This window comes from Malurus melanocephalus, unplaced genomic scaffold (assembly GCF_030028575.1).
Source record: "Malurus melanocephalus ecotype Western Australia unplaced genomic scaffold, MMel_1.1 scaffold_5, whole genome shotgun sequence".
NCBI lineage: Eukaryota > Metazoa > Chordata > Aves > Passeriformes > Maluridae > Malurus > Malurus melanocephalus.
The window spans coordinates 3,644,544-3,667,480 of record NW_026623237.1 but is presented as its reverse complement, the minus strand read 5'-3'; the positions used below and the strand labels follow the sequence as shown (position 1 = coordinate 3,667,480).

The following is a 22,937-nucleotide window of genomic DNA, read 5'->3' as shown; positions in this document are numbered from 1 at the left end:
GGTGGTAAGACACAGGGGAAGCTCAGAAAGCACACTCCCACGCACAGAGCAGCATCTCGCACCAGCGTTCCCTCCACCCCCTTGCTGGGAATGTGGAGAAACCCCTCTGCTGGTGACACTGGTGTGCCCACCTCCACCTCAGTCTCTGTCCCCAGCCCCAGCAACACTGCAGGAGGGAGACGGGGTGGCAGAAGCATTTCTGCTCTCCCAGYCCTTACTGCAGGGCTGGGCTGTAGCCAGCACTTCTATTTTAAGCCCCACAATGTGTTTGAGGAGGCGAGCAGCGTGCACAGCGGAGCCTCGCAGCCTGACAGGGAGAGGCCCTGCTACCCACGTTCCTGGAAACTTCCCTGTCTCCCTCTAGGGCTGGTACAGGCTCAGGGCAGGTTGGACCAGCTGCTCTTTCCCGTTCTCACTAGAGGCAGCAACTGGGGCAGCTGAAACTGGCATGGCCTGGTGAAATTACTGCAAGAATATCTGGACTGCAGGAAGCTCTGTGGGTCCAGCCACACAACGCTGGTCCCGTCCATGTCACGCAGCATTCACCTGCTGCAACCTAGGCTGGCAGCCACCCTGTGAGACAGTAAGGCTGAGCTGGCTCCTGGCAGGGCTGTGCAGGTAGGAGTATTTACTCTGTGGGTAGCAACCTCCCTGCTGAGCTCCCAGGGCAGGGAAAAGGGGCCCAGATACCCTGTGGGATTAGCTGGGCTGAGTGCAGGCAGAGAGAAAGCACAGGACAAAGCATCCTTGTGAGAGGCACAAAACAGCTCAGACTTTCCCCGGGGCAGGACTGAAGCTCACTGTAGGGCTCTCCTCATCTGAAACTCCCCTGACTCCTTGCAGAGCCTCTTTTCTCCCATGCTGATGGGTACTACTGGACAAAAAAGCTCCCAGTCTCAGCATCTATTTATTTTTTAATAGAAACCACCATCCAGGCCCTTCTGCTTGTGCTGTGTGTCATCAGGATGCCTGGTTAGGCAGCAGCACCCAGGGAGAGCAYTGGGCAGGAGGGGTGCTCAGCACCAGGCTGAGGCTGGGGGCTGCAGTGGCTGGGGCAGAGGGCAGCCCCAGGGCTGGCTGAAGCAGAGCCACTTGGCAGAGCCTCCTGGGAAGGCAGCAAGACGTGAACCCGTGCTGGAAGTACAGACCGTGCCAGGATGGTCCAAGAGGAGGATAAAAGGCAGAGGAGGGCAATTTTCCCCCTTGTCTGGGGCTCACTCTTTCTTCCCAAAGAACTTCTTGAAGACGGATTTGTTCTTGGTGCGAGGGGGGCTGGCAGTCTTCTCCCCTAGYGTGTCCCGGGGACTCGCCGTTCGGGCCACAAAGGAGTGACAGCGTGCACGGGGCATGGCCGACACCTGCTCCCCAATGTACAGTGTAACGGAGTAGCTGCTCCCGGCCTCCAGCGGCTCCTTGGGCACGGCCAACGGGGTGATCTTCTGGTAGGTGGCTGCAAGAAGGAGCAGGCAGTGGGAGGGCAGGGTGCCAGCAGCCCTCTAGAGCCCTCCCGCAATGGGCGCTGCAGCCAAGGGCACAGGCATGTGGGACCAGGTGCATGCTGGAGCAGCAACGCATCTGTCCTCAGCTGTCTGTGGGGACACAAGCAGTGGTGCCACCTCCTGGCGGTGACAGCAAAATCAGGACTGTACCTGAGGTGAAAGAGTAGGACCTCCTCTTGTTGGCCACCAGCCCATAGTCGTCTTCAGGGCAGATGTTGTCCCACAGCCCGGGGGACCCCCTGGGCGACCACTGCTGCTCCTTGTGCGCAGTCCTTTGAGCATTCTCTGAAGCAGAATGGAGACATGTCACAAGGCAAGGCCACCACAGGACACCCCCTTGTCAGCCCCACAGAGAAGAGGGAAATGTATGACTATCTCAGTATCCCAGGAAGTAAATGTAACTTTCTCCAAGCCACGTGCCCTGGGATTCCTAGCCCAGATGCCACCGACAGCCTTCAGCCTCTCCTGGCGGGCTCCCTTGTACCTCTCTGGGCTGGGAGAGGAGCTGGGGGACATCGGGAACCCAACTGGACAGGAATGTCACCTGCTGCTGCCACAGTCCCATCAGTTGGGCCATCCTGGCTGCCCAGAGGCCGCTGCACTAAGGTGCTTGAGCAGGGTAACACCACAATCTCCTGGCTCTTGGTTGTCGTGACCTGATGATGTCCCTGAAGGTGGGAGCTCCCAGGGCTGGACACCTTGCTGAAACTGAAAGTAGCAGAGATTTAGCAAACCAGACCGGCTCATAGRTGTCCTGCTGGAGTAGCACACATTGGCAGATATGGAAGTCATATATAGTCATAGCTAGCCAGCTCCTGGCTACTCACCTGCCTGTTCCGCCACTGCCCTCGACGTGCTGTGCCGCTGCCTGGAAGTAATCCACTTCAGGGTAACCTAGGGGCACAGCAAACATCCTGCTGGATGCTGGCAGTGCATAGGACTGTCCCATACAACCAGTCCCTGATCTGAGTGCCCATGCTGCTGGGTGGCTCCTCCAACCTCCAACCAACATGCCAACATTTCATGCTCAATGAGCCAACATGCTCAATATTTCATGACAGAGCTTGAACTCCTCAGGTACAGGTACAGCAGCAGGAAGCCCTCAGTATTACATGTCTCCTTGCCWCAAGGGCAAGCAAGGCGTTTCCAGGCCCAGAGGATATGGAAGAAGACCAAGGCACAATTATAATTTTTACTGACACGGTCTTTTTGCTTCTGAAGCACCACTGACGTCAGTTGTGCTATTCCTGATTTATAACTGTGTATGTGGTGTGAAAACAAAGCCTCCAAATCCTGCCTGGCAGAGAACTGCTGTTCCCAAGGCAGGCTAGGAGGATGCATAAATCAGAGGGCAATTTTGTGCTGCTTCTCTTCTGACCCCCCCGCCATGTATCAGAGGGCTCAGCGGGGGCTGAACAAACATGGTAATCACATAGAGCTGGGCTCGTGCTCTGCCAGCAAGGGCTGCTCACCTGAGTTTTGCTGCAGCTTTGAGACCCATTCATTCATGAGGGGCTGGGTGGGGGCTCTCAGGAGATACTCAGAGCCATCCTGCAGCCTGCAGGGAGAGGGGAAGAACAGGTCAGCAGTGATATGGGGTGCAGATACCACAGCCCCCACTAGACTGGGAGAGAAGAGAAGCAGGTGAGAAAGAAAGAAGGAAATCCTGGACTGAGCTGGTCCTGGCTGGAGGTGTTGGTATGTGTGTCTGCCCCAGTAAGCGCATACTGGGAAGGGCTGTGGCTCCTGCCCTGGACTGGGGACTCACTGAAGCCTGAAGCAGTTGGTCTTCTTGGTGTACTCGGCATCTGGGGTGCAGACCGCCCCGGAGAGGTTCAGGGGAAGGGCCACCACGGAGCTCTGCAGGGTAAGGAGCAAGAGCAACAGTGGGGTTGGACAGCTCTGCCTTCCCTGGTCACGGGGGCCAGAGCCATCACCCTGCTGCCAGTCCCCTCCCATGCTGCCCCAGTGTCCCCTAGCGCACCTTGAGGCTGTCCCTCCGGTCCTGGTAGAAGCACAGCGTCTGCCTCATCAGCACGGCGTGGAAGAGGCCCCAGGCCCGGCAGTTGGCCTGTGGGACACAAGCAGGGGACAGCTGAGATGCCAACAGGTTTGGGAGAGGACAGATGGTCTCCTGCTGCTCAAAATGCAACACCCCCCCGCCCTCTGATGGTCTGTCCTCCCAGAATGGTGAGCAGTACTGCRGTGGCAGTTCTAGGAACATCCCTGCCTTCCCTCCATTCCCCACYCTGTCCCAAAGGAGCCCCACAGTCATGTCTTTACCTTTCTCCCTCCTGTCTGCAATACGTGCTTCCTTTCCAGCGTCCCCTCCATCATCTGAAACTCCATTTTACTGGGAAGGACCTGCAAGGGCACAGAGGGTGAGCAAGAACTGCTCTGGGGCTGCTGGTGCCAGCTCAGCCTCCATGCCCGTGGGGTCGATCTGACCCATCCCTGGTGAGCAATGCTGAAGTAGGAGTGGGATGTCAGTGAGGAACAACTTGCTGACCTGGGCAGGGGCTGGGCTGTGTGTCAGCTTTAGCAGTGTAGTGCTGCCTGGTTAAAGGGTTGGTGGGAGGATGTGTGCTGCAGGGACCCCAAATACCACACCACGTCCTTCCCCACCAGCTGAAGCAAAGGAGCCACTGGAGTCAGGAAGTCCCCAAATACAGGTCATGTTTGCTGGAGTGGGTAACCCAGCTGCTGCCTGGGGTGTTCCCCAGCCCCCTRTCTGACCCTGAGGGAGAGTCCCTGGCCTGTGGATCTCACCTTGCTGTTCTCTCTCTCCTCCTGCCCATGCCTCCGCTGATCCCAGGCGCTGGAGCCATCCAGGGGGGCTGCAGACACCAGCTCCTCCACACGGGGGGAGGAAACCCTGATCCCACTGGGGCTGCCACTGCCACTGTGCACTACCCCGGGGCTCTTGTCTCCTGACGGGCTGCGGAGCAGATGGGCAGTGGTGGGAAGGGTGAATTTGGCCACTAGCACGTTGTTGGCTGATGAGAGKATGAGGGGCCCACCAGCAGTGGTGCTGGGGCTGGGCAAGCTGTCTGCCCCGCTGTCTGTCCRGTGAGTGGCACAGCCGCTTCCTGGCGGGCTCTGTGCCCGTCGCTCGTGTGCCCCATCCCAGATGGCCTGCAGCTCCTCCTCCTCTTCCTCAAACTGCCTGTGGGCAGGGTGGCAAACTTCCTTAGCGCCCAGCACAGGGCTCTGGGGCTGTGGAGACCCCAGTGCCCACTCGAAGATGGAGAGCTGGGTGGGRGCAGCAGGGGAAGCTGGGGACCTTCTGTGCTGGCTGCTGCTGGCTGGCTGCTGTGCGCAGGCGGGGCTGGGGATGGCTCCCGTCCTGCCTGGGATGCTGGCAGGGGATGATCCAAGCTCCAGCCAAGCAGCTTTGTGATGCCTGGCCCTGCCAGTGCCACTGGGGCTGTCGTSCTGGCCAAAGCGGGTGGCCAGCTCATCCTCCACACTGACACGGGACGGCTGGCTTGGCCTCAAGTCCAGGAGCTCTTTACTGGTGCTGCTGGGGCTCTGCAGGTTGCGGTGCTCCTTCCCAGCACAGCGTGCCCTTTGCTGGCTGTAGCTGGGCTTGAGGCTCACCTCCTTGAACCATGCTCCTCGCTYGCTCTTGGGGGATGTGCCCAGCCTCTTGCTGGGCCCTTGGGGACTGTGCCCATCTTCCTGCCATCCAGCTCCATGTGTGCCTGTGGGCTTCCACAGCTTCACGCCTCGACCCTGCCTCTGCTCCCGCCCCTCTGCCTCCTGCTGCCGTGCCGCAGCCCCTCGGTGGCACCCCAGGACCACTGCATCCCGCGGCAGCTCCAGGCTGAGCACAGAGCCCAGGGAAAGGTGGGGACACGTGGTTTTCAGGGTCGGGAGGCAGGGGCTCTGGGGGGCTGCCCCGCACTCAGCATCRATGTCCTGCACCAGCGGGTTCCTGACATAGAGGAGCAGCTCCCCATGCTGGCGTCCAGCAGCAGCTGCCCCCRGCCCCCCCTTCCTCCGGCCACACTTTTGAGGCCACGTGTTGCTGGGGCCGTGGCATTCCTCGGGTGTGGGCCGTAGGGAACTGTCGCCCATGATGCCTTGGAGCGTCAGCAGCCGTGCCTGCTCTGCYCTGGCCTGCTCCCGCCGCTGCAGGCTGTTGAAGAGACAGCCTGCCCCRGCCTTAGGCAGGGTGTGGGACACAGCCGGCATCCCACCGCCCGATACTGGAGGGCGGCACACAACAGCAGGCGTCCGCTTTGCCGTGCAGATTTTTCTGGCCTCCACCTGCACCTGAGGAAACAGAGGAGAGAGGGGTGATCCCCATAGCTGGAGCTTCCACCACCCTGTGCCAACTGCYCCCTTTCCATGCTGCATCTGGGAAAGCAGGGAGTTACAGGAGCAGGCAGATGAAATGCACACCAGCAAGACATGCAGTGTTGGGAATGGCATGGCATCACCGCAGTCCCCTGAAGCTGCTCCCACCTTGGTGCAGGCAGGGTAGAGGCAGACAGAGGCTCTGCCCATGATGGAGCCCACCAGGTGTGGTACAGCTGGGCCTGACTGTGCCATACAGCTTCTCCCTGGCACTGCTGACCAAGCCATCACGTTTGGGTGGCTACTGAGACAGCAGGCACTGCTGTCCATCCCTGCCAGGCCCACATGCTCCAGGCAGTAAAGCAATGGATGCAAGGGCAGCAACTGAATGCAGATCCTTCCCATCTTCTTCCTTGCAGACTCTCTCCTGGGCTTCCACAGCTGCAAGAGTCTACAGGAGCTGGAGCAGCRTCCCCCTGTACCCATTAGGCTGGGTGGTGCCCATTACCAAAACCCCTCTGGCRGTCTGACAGTCCCTTGCCCTGCCTCAGTGCCCTCTGTCCTCCTGCCCTTGGGCTACTGAGCCTGGCTGCCCTGGGGGCTCCTCACACACAGACCTTCACACAAGCCCTGGAGTAACAAATAGATGCAAACCCCAACAAATTACCAGACTCCCAGCCCAGGGTTACAARCCAAGCAACCTGGAGACCCCCACCCCTGCAAAACGTGCACCTCACGCAGCCCCAGCCACCCTCGTCCCCTTCGGTCGGCTTCACAAGGAACTGCTGCTGCCCCATGGCAAAAGAGCAGGGAGGCTCTCMCACTGGCCACAGCTAGCCATGCCTCTCATGGCCACCAAAACCACTTAAATGGGGATCAAACTGCAGCAAGCCCTGCCTGAGCCCCCTCCTTACATATCCCAGCACCCACACTCTGCATCTCACAGCACCAAAAGGGTTTTCCCTCTCCTGATGGACCACTGCCAACAGGGCACAGTGGCATGTCCAGGAAGGTTGGTGACAAGCAGGTTCATGTCATGCAGCCACTCTGCCCAACATGCAGCCTCCCCCAGAATGTTACCTCTTCCACCAGCTGGCGAGGTGGCTTTCTTTTTCGCTTTAAACTACCCCAAGTGTTTCCTAAAAGCCCCTGGCAACGCTTCCAAAAGGTTTTACAGCCTGAGTGTTTAGTGGCAGGGAGCTGAGCAAGGGGAGAGAGAGAGACACAGAGTTGAGGGCAGAGCAGGCAAGGAGCTGCAGCAGGAGAGCGCAGGCAAAGTGGGTGGCGCAAGCTGCCCTCACTCAGCATCAGCATGGCCAAAGGCCCCTCTCCTGAGACTGACACAGCCCCAACAGCTCACTGAGAAACAGCCTGGATGGGTCCCAGTTTGGGGGTCACCCCGCAGCCCTCACAGCCCAGGGCACAGCTCCRGAGAGCTGCCCCAGCCGTGTGGCTGCTTGCCCGTGGCTCTGCCAAAGCYGCCCACCATCCCCACGTACCGGTGGCACTGCCTCCTCCCTTGGCCGCTCGCTGCCAACCGCTGGCTGTGCCTTCTTCTTGTCGCCCTTTCTGCCAATGCTGAGGATGAGGTTGACTGTCCCCCCCAGACCGCAGGGGCCCTGTGGTGGCAGCAGCAGTGTGGAGGTCTCGGCAGGATCCCAGGTGGCAGCCTCCTTTGGGGATTCTGCACTGTGGGATGTTTTGCTGCTGGGCTCCCTCCAGCTCTGCTCCACTCCTGATGGAGCATCTGAGACGGGTGATGCCAGTGGGGAAATGGCTGTTTTCCCTGGAAGCTGTGGCTCCAATTTTTGCACAGGCTCGAGGAGGGAGCAGGGTATGAACTTCACTGGGCTRTGGATGTTTTCCAAGTGGGGTGGAGCACACAAAGCATGCTGCTCCTGGGGAGCAATGCAAGAGAGAGAACGTGAAGGAAGGGAGTCCAGGAAATGCTGGAGCCAGCCATTTTTTCTCAGGACAGCCTTCCCTTTGCCCTGTCTGAAGCCCAGAGACTCCCAGAGGTATTAGCACACATCCCTCCCTCCCCTGCTTCTGMACCACTCTCTCCATCCAATGCCTCTGCTACCCTCAGCCTTGAGGCTGGCCATGCTCCCCAACAGTCTCAACATGGCTGAATACTTACTTGACCCGTGGGGGACGTGCTTGAAGAACTCTCAGGGTCCGKCCTGTCCTGCTGTCTGCTCCCCAGATCCTGCTGGTGCCTCTGTGCTCGCCAGCGCACCAGCACCCAGCCCAGCATGCTYTGCAGCTCTTCCAATCGCTCCTTTATCTGAGGGGAGGAGAGATGCTGGACAATCTGCCAGGACCCCTGGCCCAGGGACACTGGCCTTACAGGGTATCTCACTACAGAGCAGTTTAGGAGGGTTTTGGGAATGGGATACAATCACAGTCAGCTCAGGTCTCAGCATCCACTGCTGGATGAAACTCYTTCCTGCCCTGAGCAGGAATGCATCCCCAGGGATGCAGAACTGTTCCCATCCCACTTGCCGGGGCTCTGCACCTGCACCTCCCTCTTTCCTTCATGGTCTGTCCCCAGAGGATTTCTGGGGGTGCTGGGAATTTTCCCCCGGCCCTATTTCCCATCCTTACTGTTGCACTCAGGTAGTGCTCCTCAGACACCAGCTGCTGCCCCGCTGCTGCCAGTGCCTCAAACTCCTTGAGCTTCTCTTCAATCCTCCTCTCCACTTCCTCACATGGAGTCTCCAAGAGGCTGGAGCTGCTTGGGCTTTCAGAGAAGATCTGAGCCCGTGTGTCCTCTGTCCAGGAGCTGTAGGCATGTGAAATACAGGCTGAGGAATGATCCAACCCTCCTTCAGCCCTGCAGGCCCTGGGGAAGCCATTCCCATGCTCAGGGATAGCTGGAAGCAGCTGGCTGTGCGTGTGGCAAGACTGTTCAGGCAGGGCAAGGCACTGTGGGGCTACATCAGACAGCCCTGGTGCAACCCCGCATTCCAGGCTCCCCATGGTCATGCCTGGCTGCAGCTCCAGCACTGCCCACAAATTTGCCAATGCCATGTTCTCACCAGCTCCCCCTCAACCACCACAGAAGCAACCCCAACAGCTCACTGTCACTTACATCATGGCCAAATAGTCCTTGAAGAAGTGCCGCAGCCGGCCAGCCTGCTGCACACGGAGCCGGGTGTCCCGCAGCAGCTCCTGCAGCTCTGCCCAGGCCCACAATGCCTCCTGCACCTCCCGGCTGACGGGGCACTGCCGAGMGGGGCACAGCTCTTGCAAGTGGGCAGCTGCCCTCTCCAGCTCCTCCAGCTCCCTTTGCAGGGTCTGCGACACTGCATGCTAAAGATCACAAGGCAGAAAAGGTTGGAGAGGCATCCAACCCCTCTGAACCCAGGCTGAACTCTCCCGCATTCTGGGATGCAGGGGCAGAGGGGAGGATGCTGGTGYGTGGGCTGCAGGGAGTGGGCAGAGCCAGCCTCAGTGAGGAGCACAGAACTGCCTGGCTTCCCTGCTCCACGTGCTTCCGCAGCAGCGGGAAGATGTGTCAGGTGCTGGCAGCCGGGTGCTGGCACATGGGAACTGATGCAAGCTCTGTCCCCTTGCCTGGCCCATGCTAGCAGAGGGGAGCAGAGCCGGCAGGTCTCAGCTCCGCTGGAAAATTCCAGCCCAGCCTGCCACAGTGTTACAAGGCTTACGACACCTGGGCCCCTGGAGGGGAGCCAGTGCCTCCCTGGGACAGCCCCAGCCAGCCGGGACAGCTCCCTGCCAGTGCKCCCCTGACTCACCTCCATCTCCTGTTGGCGGCTCAGCAAGCCCTGCAGCCCCTGGAGGTCCTTCTCACTCTTCACCGTGGTGAAGCTGTTCTCTGCTTGGGCAATGTCTTGAGCCAGTGCCTTGGCTCTGCACTGAAGGGCCTCCAGCTGCGGGGATACCTCTGCCACCTGGGCAGGCGGGAGAGGACACAGAGGGAGATCAGCCCCAGGGTGGAACTCCCTGTGCTACCCCTTGCCCCACAGCCCCAGGCCACCTCAGCCTGGGAACACCCTGCCATGCACCTGCAAAAGGGCAGGTGCCAGCCACATGAGAGACAAGGACACAGCCTSGCACAGAGTGGTCTCCATGTATCCCAATGCCCTCGTGTCCCACTGGGAACAGCTGAGGTTCGTGCCCTGTCCCAACCAGCTGGCATGTCCAGCTGCAGGTGAACCACCCAGTTACACCCCCTGCCTCCATCCCCTACCAGACGCTCCAGGCTCTCCGTCTCTGCTGCCACCTCCATGACGCGCTCCCGCTCCTTCGCTGCGTCGTTCAGCATCTCCACGGCCTCCTGCAGCTCTCCCAAGGGGCGGCTCATGTCCTCACTGCTCGGAGACTGCTCAGCCTGGGCTGAGAGCAGGGGAAAAGTCCCCTGCGAGCCGCAACACCCGCTCCCTGGCTGAAGCCAGCAGAAACACCAGGTGTAAGAGAGATGGGGAGGGACCCCAGGCAGTTGGGCTGGAGAGGAGCACCCAACAGGGTCCCCTTGCCAACCACAGATCAACCCTCAGTCCGCTCCCAGGTGCTGTATGATCCCAAGGGGTGCCACATTGCTCACCGCTGCAGATCCCTGCTGGCTCCGTGCCTCCTCCTCTTGCAGGTCCTGCAGGAACTCAGACAGCACCAGGGAGTCCCGCAGATCTGCTGCCCGGTGCCGCAGGGCTGCCTGCACGTGYGCCAACCTGTGGGGACAGGTGCCCATCAGGGGTGCTGGCAGCCTCTGCACTTCCTTAGGGTCAGCATCCTCCTCCCCCACCCATCCAGGGGACCAGAAAGAGACACCTTTCCCCAGGACTCACTTCTCCTCCACCATCTCCACTTTCTTCTGCATCTTCCTTGCACCCTCGTGGTCAGGGGGYGACTCGCCTGCTGCTTCCTCCCGCAGTGCCTGCAGCTTGAGGCCACACAGCAGGAGCTGCTTCTCCAGCCGGCCCATCTCTTCCAGGTCCTGGCGCAGCTCTGCTGGGCTTCTCATGGCAGCTGGTTCCAGGAGTGACCCAGCCACATCTTGCAGCCACCGCTCAGCCTGGTCCAGCTCCCCCACCAGCCTCAGTGCCTTCAGAGAGAGCAGGGAACCCATCAGCCTGGCTCTGAGCCAGCCAGAGGAGGCAGGAGCCATGCTGGCATCCTGCTGTGGGTACCTGGAGCACTGGCAGTGTGGGCAGCACAGCTGGAGCAGCGTACAAGCTGCAAGACCAGCCAGAGACAACGGTGCCAGTGTTGCACTCCAGTTCCCAAGGGTGCCAGCCTCGCTTACTGATCCCAGCAAGCTGCTGCACTCAGAGCATGCCCTATGCCCACCCCAGCCCTGCCTCCAYGTACCTTATCGATTTCTCGCAGCACTACGCCGTTCTCCTGGTGCTTCCTCTGCAGGTCCTCCCACAACTCCCCCAGTTCCCGCAGCATGGCTTCCACCTGAAGACTCTCCGGAGGTCTCCCTCGCACTGGCCCCTCCTGGGAGGCAGGGAGGGCAGTTATCATGGGCCCCACCTGGTGTTCTCCCCCCACCTCACATCCAAACAGGCTCACCAGGAGCACAGTCCTGCCACTGGAGTTGGGGGCCAGGGGCTCTTGCTGCATCCGTGCTGTCTCCAGGCTYTCCACTGGTCGTGAGGGGACTCTTGTACCCACACTGTCCTTGTACGGGGACAGAGCCTGCCGAGGAGCAGAAGTGCCAGATTAATGCCCACACCAGTGAGCATGCAYGAGCATGCATGCCCACAAGCAGCAGGAGGGTGTCAGGGAAGTGAGTTCTTCCCCAACACTGCCTCCTCTCGGATGGGCAGGGAGCAAAGGSGACTCTTGGGCAGACATTACCGCATTCACCACCTGGGAGACGTCCTGCACTTGGGACTCCAGCTGCCGCATCCCCCACTCAGCCTCTGCCTCTCTCGTCCTCCAGCAGAGAGAGGACAGGGACAGTCAGGACTGCAAGGTTCCCCCTTGCACAGGGGAGCCCCATCCCTGTCTCCTCTGACTCTGTCCCACTCCCACATACCACCTCCACAAGCTGGTACCTTTTGTTGTCCCCTCCACGATGGGGTTGTCCCCCAGCTGGTGAGCCAGAACTGCTCTGCTCTCCTTTCTTGTGCTCTGCCATCTCCTCCAGCACATCTTTTGGCATCTGTGACACAAAGGTTCCCATTCCTCCTTAGCCAGCACAAAGCACACACTGCTTTGCCGTGAGCCTGGCACTTATCACTGCCCATACTGGTGGGACCAGATCCAGGAGCATTCAGCTCGGACTTTGCCCAACACCTGAACCTCTTTCCCTTAGGCTCCCTTGTCTTCTCRAAGCAGAAGAGCCAAAGATACCTGGGCGAAGACAGTGCTTACCACGTTCCCAAGTCCTCTTGCCCGTTTGGCTGCTGTTTCCTTCCCCACAGCCCCATGACTGCTATCATCTCCTCGGGGCTCAACATTTGGAGCCGAAGCTTTGCCCCTCGGGGAACTGCTTGCCCGTGTTGGAGCCTTCTCTGTCCTGGGAAAGGAAGGTAAGGGAGACCCAGGGGAGCAGAGGATGAAGAGAGACCTTAAGCGGAGCTGGCGCCCCAGAGACAGCCTTCCAGGAGCTAACCCAGGTCTTCCCCAAGCCTCTGTCTCCAGTGCTGCAAAGTCAGGGTTGGGGCCCTGGTGCTCCTGCCCGGCTGTGCCCTACCTCAGTGCCTGCTGGAGCTGTGCCCAGCTCTCCTTTACGTCGCGGTGCTTTGAGGTGACTCGGGCTGCCAGGCTGGGCTGCAGGTTTAGGAGTTGGGACACCGTCACATCCAGCATCTGGAGAAGAGAGAGCAGCTGGGAAGTGATGGGGACAGGGTTCATGAAGGGTGAGCGAGCATGGCCACGGGGCAGGTGTGTGMTGACAACGTACCACCGGCCCTGCAGGGGTAGGAGGGGCAGCCACTGCTGATCCCGGTCCTCTGCTGCCCCTGGGGAGACTCCCCACCCATCACACAGCCTCAGCCACCCACAGAGCTGTGGGATGCCCACAGAGGTGGCAGAGCTGACCTGGGAAGGCACACACCCCCCCTCTGTCAGGATGCTCCCCAGGGCTCAGAGGACAAGGCAAAGTCTTGCACTCACCATCACCTGGCTGGCCATGTCCCTGACATCCCGATCCTGGCACAGCTCACTGTCCCCTGGCTTCCCTGCACGGCACATGCTGCTCTGCTGTAACAAGAGGCCATGGTCAGCAGCAGGAGGAGCACAGGATGTTGCTCCCAGCTCCAACAGAAAGAAACAGTGCAAAGCTGCACTTGCCAACCTGACTCCCTTCCCTTCTGCAAACCCCAGGCTGAGAGTGCTGGGACCACAGGACCSTCCATGCTGGGGATAAGAGCAAGGTGCTCCCCACCAAGTTTCACTCAGGCCATGCAACAGCCCTGCAGGGCAGGGTGAAGCTGGCTCCAGTGCAGATACCTTTGCATGGATGGCCCCAAGCAGGATGTCCGCCTGCTGGAAGAAGGAGGCCACCTCCAGGGCCAGCTGCAGAGCCTCGTGGTGCTCCTTCAGGGTCCCCTGCAGCCGCAGCCACCTGTGCAGGTGGAAGGGAAAGGTGAGTGGCAGTCCATGCCTGTCTGGGGAGCTGTGCAGAGCTAGGCCAGGAAGTTTGGGGGGGTCCTGCTTCTCAGCTGGTCAGCTCCTGGTGCCCAGCTCAGCCCCGCTCAGCCCACGCGTCCTCCACTCACGTTTTGTTGAGGTGCTTGCGCCGGGCTGATATGTTCCTGCTCTCACTTTTGCCTTGTTTCTCCAGCTTCTGGGCCAGGCTGTTCAGCTCCTTGTGCAGACTCTGGAACTGCTGCTCCTCCTGGCCCAAGCAGAGAGAGAAGACATCAGCATCCCTCCTCAGGGACCCGTGCCATGCTCCAGCCTCGAGGTGTTTGGCGTCCCTGACGTGCTGCAGCCCTGCAACATCCGCTCACCTGCTTCAAGTCAAGGATGCGGCGGGTGAGCTGGATCTTGTCTGGGTTTTCCTGCAGGAGGGCTGCCAGAGAGGGCTTCTCCTCCTGGGCCAGAGAAGGGTGTGAGAAGTGGGGAGAGAGCCAGGGCATCCCCTTCCCCAGACTGTACTTCCCAGCCCGCACACCTTGTGCTTGATCCACGCCTCCAGTCGCTCGGCTTTCCTGTTAAAGTCCTGCAGGCTCCGCAGTCCCCCCAGGGCTTTGCTCTGGCTGGCAGCTGTTTGCTTCAGGAGCTGCCACTGCTCCTGCAGGGCCAGCAGCTGTCTCCGCACTGCCTCAGCACTGGGGCTTGCCCTCCACATCAGCTGCTCACCCATCTGTGGGGCCAAGGGACCCACTCAGCGTCAGGGGGTCCYGGGGACCCTCTGCTGCAGAGAACCCAGGGACACAGGTGCTGTGGGCAACAGGAGCCACGCCATACCATGCCATGCCCGGCCTCACCTGACTGAGCTTTATCAGCGTGTTCTCAAAATCCTTCATGTCCCGCTGCAAGGTCTGAGCCACCTCCTCCCAGTCCTGGAGGTCACAGCCATCCTTCAGGTCCCGCAGCTTGCCCCGCACCCAGCCCTCCGCCTGCAACATACGAAGAGCCACAGGGCTGGGGGCCTCCACCAGAGCCTCAAGGACACAGCTTTGGGGAGCCAAGCCCAAACCTTCCCRACACTGTGACAGGGACTGGACTGCACCCTTTCAGCTGACAAGCCATTTGCTCCGAGAACCAACAGGCCASCACAGGCACTCGGGACAGCATCTGTGGCAATGGGGGTGTGAAGGTGTGCAGCAACTCTCTTCTCCCAGCAGGAGAAGCTGGGCTTGCCCAAGCAGGCCGGTCTGCACACAACATCCCTGCACAAAGCATCTCTCCTCGCTGCTCCCTGCTCCCCAGAGCAAACGTCCTTGCATTCTTCCCACTGTGGCATGGAAGCAGCCCTCCCACCATCTCAGTTCCCATGCTGCTGGGGAGGGACAGGGTCTGAGAGGAGGAGGAGAACGGGGGACGGAAGGAGCGTGCGCACACGGAGAGGAAGCAGGGCCCTGGTGTGGGCTGACCCCCTCTCCTGGGGCTGACAGCCAGGGAGAGGCAGCCAAACATGATCTCATGCCACAACCACGGCTTCACTTGGGCYGGGAGTTCAGCCCTCCCTGCTGCGCACCCCACCCCACAGCTCACATGAAAGGCTGCCGGTGGCTTTCCAGCCCACTTCCTGTGCAGCCCCTTGGGTGAGTGCCCCAGCTGGCCCTACCTGCAGCATCTCCCGGTTGAACTGGGCTATCAGAGGACTCAGGTCGGGGATAAGGGCTGTTCCCACGCCGCTTCGCCCACTGTGTCTTGGTGCTGCAGCAGATTCCTTGCCCTTAGGGCTCTCTTTCTGGGGTGATGACATGGGGGATCCTGCCAGCTGTGGGGAGCAGAGTGGTGTGAGGGGTATCAGTGTGCTGCCCCAGGGATGAGCCCTCCTGATCACCTCCCTGGAGCATTTCAGAAATCCAAATAAAGTAGGCCAGCATGCCTTATTCTTGATCCCACTCCTTCACTGACATATTTGGGGGTCTCCTCCAGCACAGCGAGGCAACACTTTCCTCTACCAAGGTGACACTGGTGGCTTTTGCAACTCCAGCAGGGGGTTGCTGGGCTGGCCCTCAAGAGGATGTCAAGTGGGTCACTCCATGGGTCATTCCAGGTGGGATGGCACCAATCACCTGGGCTGGCTCCCACACCCACACTGCAGATGGATGCAGCACTTGCTGCCCCTCTAGCCTACGGCTGTGCACCCCTGAGGTGAGRAGCATTCATATCTGTAGCATCCATTTGGTGTCGCCCAGGGAGATGCTGCCAGGGAATGGAATGGAGCGGCCATAGGGCAGGTCCCTGCTAAACCTCACCATGCTTTTGGTGGCACCCAAGAACCCCATCCCCAGTGAGAGGCTGGAGGGGGCAGAGAGTGCAGCATTTCCCYGGGGTCTTGGCCTTGTGGGCAGTCGACAATGACGAAACATTCTGTCAGAGTTCCAGCTCTGCCCGGGGTTACAGCRAAGGTCAGCCAGTGAAAGTGCTGGCCCTTCTCCAAACTCAGCCCTGGGCCCAGCTGCACATAGCCCAGGGGACAGCACCGTCACGCGGGCACTCGCTTCCCACCCTTCTGCCCAGGGATGGGGATCTGACTGCGTACTGACCAGTGGCAAACAGGAAACAGAGCATTTTCAGGAGGSACCCAAAGGTGCAAGGGTTGCTGCCTCCTCTCAGCAGGCAGAAGCTGCTGCTGGGGCCAGCCTGGCACAGCCCTTCCTCCGTGAGAGGGCTGGCTGTGAGCTGCCCCACAGGGTCCCACCTACCCCCAAGCCCACCAGGGAGCAATTTTCCAGGAGCCGGCTGAGCAGTAGAGTTCGAACAAGTGTTTCAGGCTCTCTAAGCACTCTGGCATGTGCTGCCCTGCTGACAGCATGGTAGTCACTTTCCAATGCCTGTTCTATTTAACCACAAGAACTACAGAAATCCTCTGTCTTTTTTTTTTTTTTTTTTTTTTTTTTTTTAAATAGCAGCACAGATTCTCAGGCCCTCCTGTGACTCTGTGGTCTTTAGTCTCTTGACTGGCCAGGGCTGGAGGAGCCCATGATCTGGCTCCCTTGAAGCAATAAAACCTCTGGGTGCTGCCTGGAGGGCTGATCCCTTGCCCCATCATGCCCAGCACTCMCTGAAAGAGGCTCCATCCACACCTGGGCACACCACCAGCACTGCTCACCACTGTGGTGCCCCTAATGTTGAGGACAGGGGGACCTACCGCATAGAAGGGAGAACATCTGTCCACAGGAGAGCAGAAAACACTGGCCTGAAGATTCCCAGGCTCCTGCTGCTTGTCCTCCACATCCACGAGCTTCCTGAGGAAGACCTAGAGGCAGAAAGGCACAGCTGTGAGCCTGGTAGCGCTCAACCATCCCAGCAGCCAAGGTGGACAGAGGAGCATTCCCCCAGCTCCCCCGGGCCAGAGGCAGCTGCTGGCAGTAGCCAGACACTCCTTAGCTGGGCTCTTGCCCATCCCTCCTTACACAGCCAGGCCAGGCTCCTCTCAACAACATCCACAGCTCCCACCACGTGCTCAGCAAGTGGCAAGAGCTCCTAAGCCTGCTTTGCTTAGTGCCTTCTCCATTTTAGCTCCCACGCACACTTTTCCCCCCTTGAATTGACTCCAAAGCCAGCAGAAACCCATTTAATAAACATCACTGGTCCCTGGCCATCTCAGGGTGCTCAGAGCGAGACTCCTCTGCCCTCTCCCGGGGCAGCAGAGCAGAGAAACGAGGGCACAAGATGACATTAGCTCCATCWTCATGAACCTGAATCCTCTCAGCCCAGCCAGGAGACAAGAGTTGAGGGGGCAGCTGSCTTGCAGGGAAGGGCTTCCAAAGGACAGGGATGAGGGTGGAAGCAGGAGAGGCAGAAGGAAGGAAGTCCAGGAACTGCAGCCAGGCACAGAGAGAATGTCCAGGACGAACTCCAAATTACCTTATCTTTGATGCAGCCCAGCCCCAGGGGGAGAGGTGCGTGGGATTGCTTGGATCATATTCAAGGGCATTAAGCCTCCTTCTCTACAGATGGATCTTTTCTTGGGCTGTTGGCTCCAACAGGCCAATTCAGGGACCTCCTTCCACTCCCTCCCTGGGACCACCTCTCTGTTCCTGTATCAGCCATCTAATCATGCACAGGGCAACACAAACAGGGTGCAGGATCAGCCAGAGCCAGAGCCAGCCTACCRCTGCTCAGGCCACTCCAAACTGTCCAAGGGAAACGAACCCAGGCAAATCAAAACTCCCTCCTTGCAGAGAACATGACTTCCCACCAATTCTGCAGGACTTCAGAAGAGTCCTGACAAGAATGGCAGCCCTCAGCCCTAGAGCTGCTGCTACCAAAAAGGCTCAGAGCCCCCCAAGCAGCCTAACAGTCCTGTAAGTCCTTGGGAACAGCACCACGGGATCTTTCCAGAGGCCTGCAAAGCCTGGCTGGTGGCTGCAGAGGACAGACCACTGCCACACTTCACAGCACCCCATCCCAAACAGGAAGAACAGGCAGGGTACAAGGCTGAATCACAGCCCAGAAGGCACAGTGAGAACTCATGAGGATGATATCAGAAGGGGAAGGTCAGCCCCTTGCCTGACCACGGGGCTGAGGGGTTTGGATGCATATTTCGGGAATGATAGGGAGCTAAATATGAAGCGCCTGTGGGGCACAAGACCATAGAAAGTCCCTCTTCTAGGCAGTAATGTCTCACGCCGGCCCCCAGGGCTCAGCCGTGGGAGACAAGCCCGCAGGTGACACGGGAGCTTTATTTAAAGTCCCTGTCTCACGATCCGTCAGCCGCAGGAAAACAGGCCTGCCAGCACAACGATGACTTCATCCTTCCCGCAGAGCTGCTCCACCGGGACTGCCCCCCCCCCTCCTCGGTCCCTCTGGCTGGAGCTGGGTCCTCGATCCGGCAAAACAACAAACTCCCAGCAGCCCAAGTCTGGGAGAAGRAGCTGTGCCGGCCTCAGCATCCATGAGGTACAGAGCTAAATGCTCCCYAGCGGGACCCCAGGCTTCACAACAGGAGCAAAGCCACACGTGAAACGAGTGCAGCAGCCTCAGCTGCCGCCTCTGCAAACACATCTTTCCCTGTCTAAAAGCAAAATTACCACAGCACATATGCTTGCCTCATTCCCATAGAAAAATAGGCGCCGCTGACTTCCCACAAACAAGAAGAGCGGGGCCGGACCCTCCTAGGAAGCACTGCACTCATCCTGGAGGAGCCCCTCATTCATTCCTACGGGGCRGGAGTGAAGGGCAAATCCAAGCACTGTGGGGCACGTTTGGGAAAGCACTACTGTCTTCCATGTGGGAAACTGGAACTCCAGCTGCCATCGCACATGTTCTCCCCTGTGCCCCGGCTTCCTCTTTCCCTCCCAAAGCTCCATCTTGCAGCCTGCCCACCTCTTTCAGCACCACACGCTCAGGCTGGACAGGGAGGAGTGGCCGATCCTGGCAGCCTCCCGAGAGTCCCACACCGCCGTGCCCAGCACGTGTCCCTACCTTATATGAAAGAGGGGAGCCCTCATGCCGATCCCCCTTGGGCTGCGCAGGCTCCGGCCGCCCAGCGAGGAGCTGCTTGCGTGCCGGAGGAGCCAGCACCTCTTGCGAGACTGTGCCTGGCCTTTATTGGCAATGAAGATGAGGGTTTTGGCAATGGGCTGTGCGGCTCTCCCGAGCGCTATCCTGCCGGGAAACCAGCTGTTGCAGGTCAGGGTTAAATCCCAAGGAGTTCCTGCCTGCTCTTGCCAGAAACGGAGACGTCTCCGAGCTGCCTTCCGCCCCATCCCACCCACAGGGGGTCTCCCGGGCTCTGGCACTGTTGAGTTGGGACCTCTGCGCCTGCTAGCGCTCAGACTTGCAGGGCAGGGTGCCGAGAGCCCTGGGTCCCGCTCCTAGCCTTGTCCCAGCTTTGCCTGGCTGTGTGGCCCTTCATGAGTCACTTCCCTTCTCCCATTCTCCGTTTCCCCTCTGGTAAACGAGAGAGTGAGTTCCTAGCTCCCCGCACACAACTGCATCATCACAGGCATCCCGAAAGCTGAGCCCTCCACAGTCAGGCTCCGGGGCAGGGCTTCTCTGGCTCATCTTAGCCCCGGGGAAAGCTCACCTCCGCTCATCCGCGAAGACTTCCTGCCCTCCAGACTGATGGTACAGAGAAGTGCGTGGGGSGCACATGAGAGGAAAAACAACTACCCCAGGGGTCCTGCAGCGAATGCTGCCTGGACGGCATGGGGACAAGGCGACAAGGGTGGGCGCAGCCTTCCCAGGACCTACCCATCCGCTGGCAGCGAGGAATGGAGAACTGCAAGGCACAGAGTACCGGGATCGCTTACCTTATACTGAGTTTTCCCTGTCCTGCTGTTGTTGTTGTTGTGGTTCCTCTCGCCGCCGGCCCGGGCAGGATCCCCGGGTCCCCCTGCGTCCCCCGTGCCAGCGTCCCCGTACCAGTTGGACAGCGTKATCTTCTTAATGGAGCGGGCTAGGGAGTTGCGGTTCAGCCGGTCCTCGTCGGTGCCCCCCTCGTCACCGGGACTGGAGCTGCGGGGCTGTCCCGCGGGGGCGGCGGGGCCGGCCCGGGCGTGGGCCAGGTAGAGGGAGATGCGCTCGTTGATGSTGCGCCGGAGGCCGCGGTGGCTGTCCAGCGCGGAGGCGAGGGCGATGCCGGGGCAGGCGTCTCCGGGGAAGTCGGCGGCACACTTGGGCAGCGAGAGCCTGGTGCTGATGGTGAAGGGCTGCACCTTCCTCGCCGTGCTGCCCGACATCCTCACCCTCCTCGCTGCCGCCTGCAGTGGGGTGAAGCGGCGGTGCGGGGCCCCCGCCGCCCGGGACAGCGGGTGATGGAGACGGCCCGGGCGGCGCCGGCTCCTTCCCCGGGGCGGACGGGGGCGCTCAGYGGCGGGGCGGCCCCGCGGCGGGGGACAGCGGGGCGGGGGGCGGCCCAGCAACCATGGCCGGAGCGGCGAAACGCGGGCGGCCGTCCGGCCTCGGCTGCCTGGGCGGACCCTCCGCCCCCGCCGGGACGCGTCCCCTCCCCTGCCCGGTCCCTCCTCCCGCGGCGGGCCGGGGAGGCGGGAGGAGCYGCCGCGCCCTGCCCTGCCCTGCCCCGCCGGGTCCGTCGCGTCCCGTCCCTGCCCGTGGCTGGCCGGCTTCAGTCGTCCGCCTTCCTGCGCAGGTTGAGGAGGCAGAGCAGGCAGGTGAGCAGGGCCTGGCGGCTCTCCCGGGAGCGCAGCCGGCGCCCCAGGCGGCGGAGCGGCGGCAGCAGGCGCCGGCGGGCCAGCGGCAGCAGGCGGACGAGCAGGGCGCGCAGCAGCGGGGCGGCCAGCGGCGGGGCGGGCATGCTGCCCCCAGAGCCTGCGGGCACGGCTTCACAGCCCCGGCCGACCTGCACTAGCGGACGGTGCCCGGCAGCTCCTCACGTTGTGGAATGTCCGAGCTGAGCGGGATGTTGGGGGGTCCGCACCCCSCTAAGAGCGGGGTCCGGCTTGGGGAAGTTTCGAGGGAGAAGCACTGCAGGAGGCTCCTTCCCGCCTCTTGCCCTGGTCACTCTTACCCTGTTTGGGATCCTTCCTRCTCAGAGATACCGCTCAGCACTTTCTCCCAGAGCAGTGTGCACTGCTCAGCTTCCCCAACGCAGACCTGCCACCAGCCCAAATGGATTCCAGGAGCAAGGGAGTTCCAGAGCAAGGGACAACACAAAACCCCAGCTGTTCATTTAAATGCCCCCTCCTCCCAGGCCAGACACACACTCCCCGTAAGTGATACTGTTTTGCAGCCGAGGCCCCATTTGTCGGGGTGGCAGTGTAGGGGAAAGAAGGGGGGCCGGGGACGATCAACATCTGCCCACCACAGAAATGTGGGCTGGCAGGGTGGGGACCACAGGGCTTTGCCAGAGCCCCTGAGCAGGCAGCTGAATCCAAAATATGCTTGCCTATGATTCCCTGGCAGTGCCAGCAATTGTCACCTGCTCACATAAGGGCCAGGAATGCAGACCTTGTGAGCCAACAAGGAGAGTGGGAAAGGGATGGCCCAAGGCATAATGTGCTGAGGAGCAGTTGGGTGTTCCCCTGAGAAAGAACTTTGTTGTGGCTCCATGCCTGGCTCCAGAGCAGGATGGTAAGAAGTGCCCTGCACTTTCCAGCTGTGTCCCAGTGCTCCCATCCTGAGCTAGCTTGGGGCAAGGAGCCAGGGGAGCACAAGCTAGCCAGGGGGAGGGTGCAGGCAGGAAGGTCTATGGTCACGTCTGTGCCCTTCCGCTTCCCTCCTGTGTCTAACCTTTGTTTTGTTCCTGATGGCTGTCTGTCTTCATTTCCTCCCCTTGTTGTTCCCATCAAAAACCCTGCCAAGGCCCTACTCTTGGCTCTCACTCAAGAAGAATTTCRGAGAATGAACAGACGTGAGGGACCAAAAGCTACTGCTCCATTTGCATGCCTGCCTGCTGTAAGCTGTCCCTTGCCCAGTGAGTCCCATCCAAGGCTGGTTAGTTTAGCCAGGGTGACCTTTCCCAGCCCCACAGATTCCTCTCAGGGAGCCAGCCACAGATGAGGAAAACAGGCTGGCTGTGTCTCAGCACAGGGACATCATGTGCTTAAAGCAGAAACAGCTCCCCGACGGCCCCAGAGCTTTAAGGACCCGGGCTGATGTCAGCCCCTTGGGACTGGCCTCCCGGAGGCTCCAAGGCTCCCTGTCCACTGTGGTCAGAGGCCGTGGCGCAGGCGCAGGGCTCCGCTGTGCATGGCTGCCAGCCCTGTGCTGGCCGCCCTAGGGGAGCGGGAAGAGCTCCGATGAAGGAAGCAGCAGCCAAAGCTTTGCGGTAGCTACGTCAGGATTTACATTTCCCTGGGAGGGAGCTTCTCCCACTTAATTAGGGAGGTAGCGGGTGCAGTGCTTGGCCTGCACTTGAGACTCCTGGGTTCGCTGTGCTGCGGCTGATCCTGAATAAGCCTTTCTTGGTGCCTCGATTTCCCCAGCAATACAGTGGCACTGGGAATATCCTCTCCCTGTGCAGAGGGCCGTTGCAGCACCCTACCTCTGAGCAGGCTGGGGAGCACTGGGATGAAAAGTGCAGCATCCCAGGTCAGTGTTAGTGATGACAGTGACAGAGGATAGAGGACATCTTATTCCCTAAGGAGCCTTTTCCTAGAAAAAGCCCTGCCTGAGCTGGGGGAAGTGATCACCCTACCATCCCTGCTGGGGGAATCCTATCCTCCAGTCCCATGGGGAAACAGAGGTGCTGGCCAGGTGCAGCGATATTGCAGCACATTCCTGGGAGCWTTGCCTCTGAGTGTTATGTTGTACCTGAGTGTAATGTTGCTGAGACACACAAGGGAGGGGATGGAAAATTTTTTGGGAACAAAGGTGCTCTAGTGTGTGGCCTCTGCAGAAACCTGTTTCTTGCCAGGGAAAGAATGCAGGAGGCTCTCACCCTGCTTTAAGAGCCAGATACTTGCAACATCCCAGCACTGGGCAGAAGGTGGAGCAGGGCCGAGCTCCTGGGACTCACAGAAAGGCAGATTTTTGCCTCTTGCCAAAAATGCAGAAATCTTGCCAAGTCGCTTTCCCCATCTGGAAGGTCAGGGTCTTTATCCTCCGTTCACAATTGGGCAAAAGTAC

At 60.2% G+C, this 22,937-nt stretch overlaps 1 protein-coding gene across 2 annotated transcripts; it reads right to left on the bottom strand.

Moving 5' to 3' along the window:
- Positions 1 to 894: 894 nt before the first annotated feature.
- LOC130576195 (uncharacterized) lies at positions 895 to 20,304 on the bottom strand. 2 transcript variants are annotated; one of them, XM_057370664.1, is made up of 32 exons: positions 19,661 to 20,304; positions 16,552 to 16,659; positions 15,016 to 15,171; positions 14,213 to 14,344; positions 13,897 to 14,088; positions 13,733 to 13,816; positions 13,499 to 13,617; positions 13,230 to 13,344; positions 12,894 to 12,980; positions 12,472 to 12,587; positions 12,150 to 12,294; positions 11,831 to 11,937; positions 11,631 to 11,709; positions 11,343 to 11,468; positions 11,136 to 11,267; positions 10,613 to 10,869; positions 10,372 to 10,495; positions 10,018 to 10,212; positions 9,563 to 9,718; positions 8,896 to 9,116; positions 8,409 to 8,586; positions 7,942 to 8,088; positions 7,301 to 7,699; positions 4,269 to 5,777; positions 3,783 to 3,863; positions 3,484 to 3,570; positions 3,268 to 3,359; positions 2,972 to 3,057; positions 2,327 to 2,393; positions 2,044 to 2,207; positions 1,650 to 1,784; positions 895 to 1,450 (listed from the first exon to the last, which is right to left on the bottom strand). In XM_057370664.1, the coding sequence occupies exons 1-32, from the start codon at positions 20,087 to 20,089 to the stop codon at positions 1,215 to 1,217; spliced, it is 6,261 nt and encodes a 2,086-aa protein (XP_057226647.1). In that variant the 5' UTR covers positions 20,090 to 20,304; the 3' UTR covers positions 895 to 1,214. The 2 variants fall into 2 exon arrangements, with proteins under 2 accessions (XP_057226647.1, XP_057226656.1); XM_057370673.1 differs by having other exon boundaries at positions 12,894 to 12,977.
- Positions 20,305 to 22,937: the final 2,633 nt, after the last annotated feature.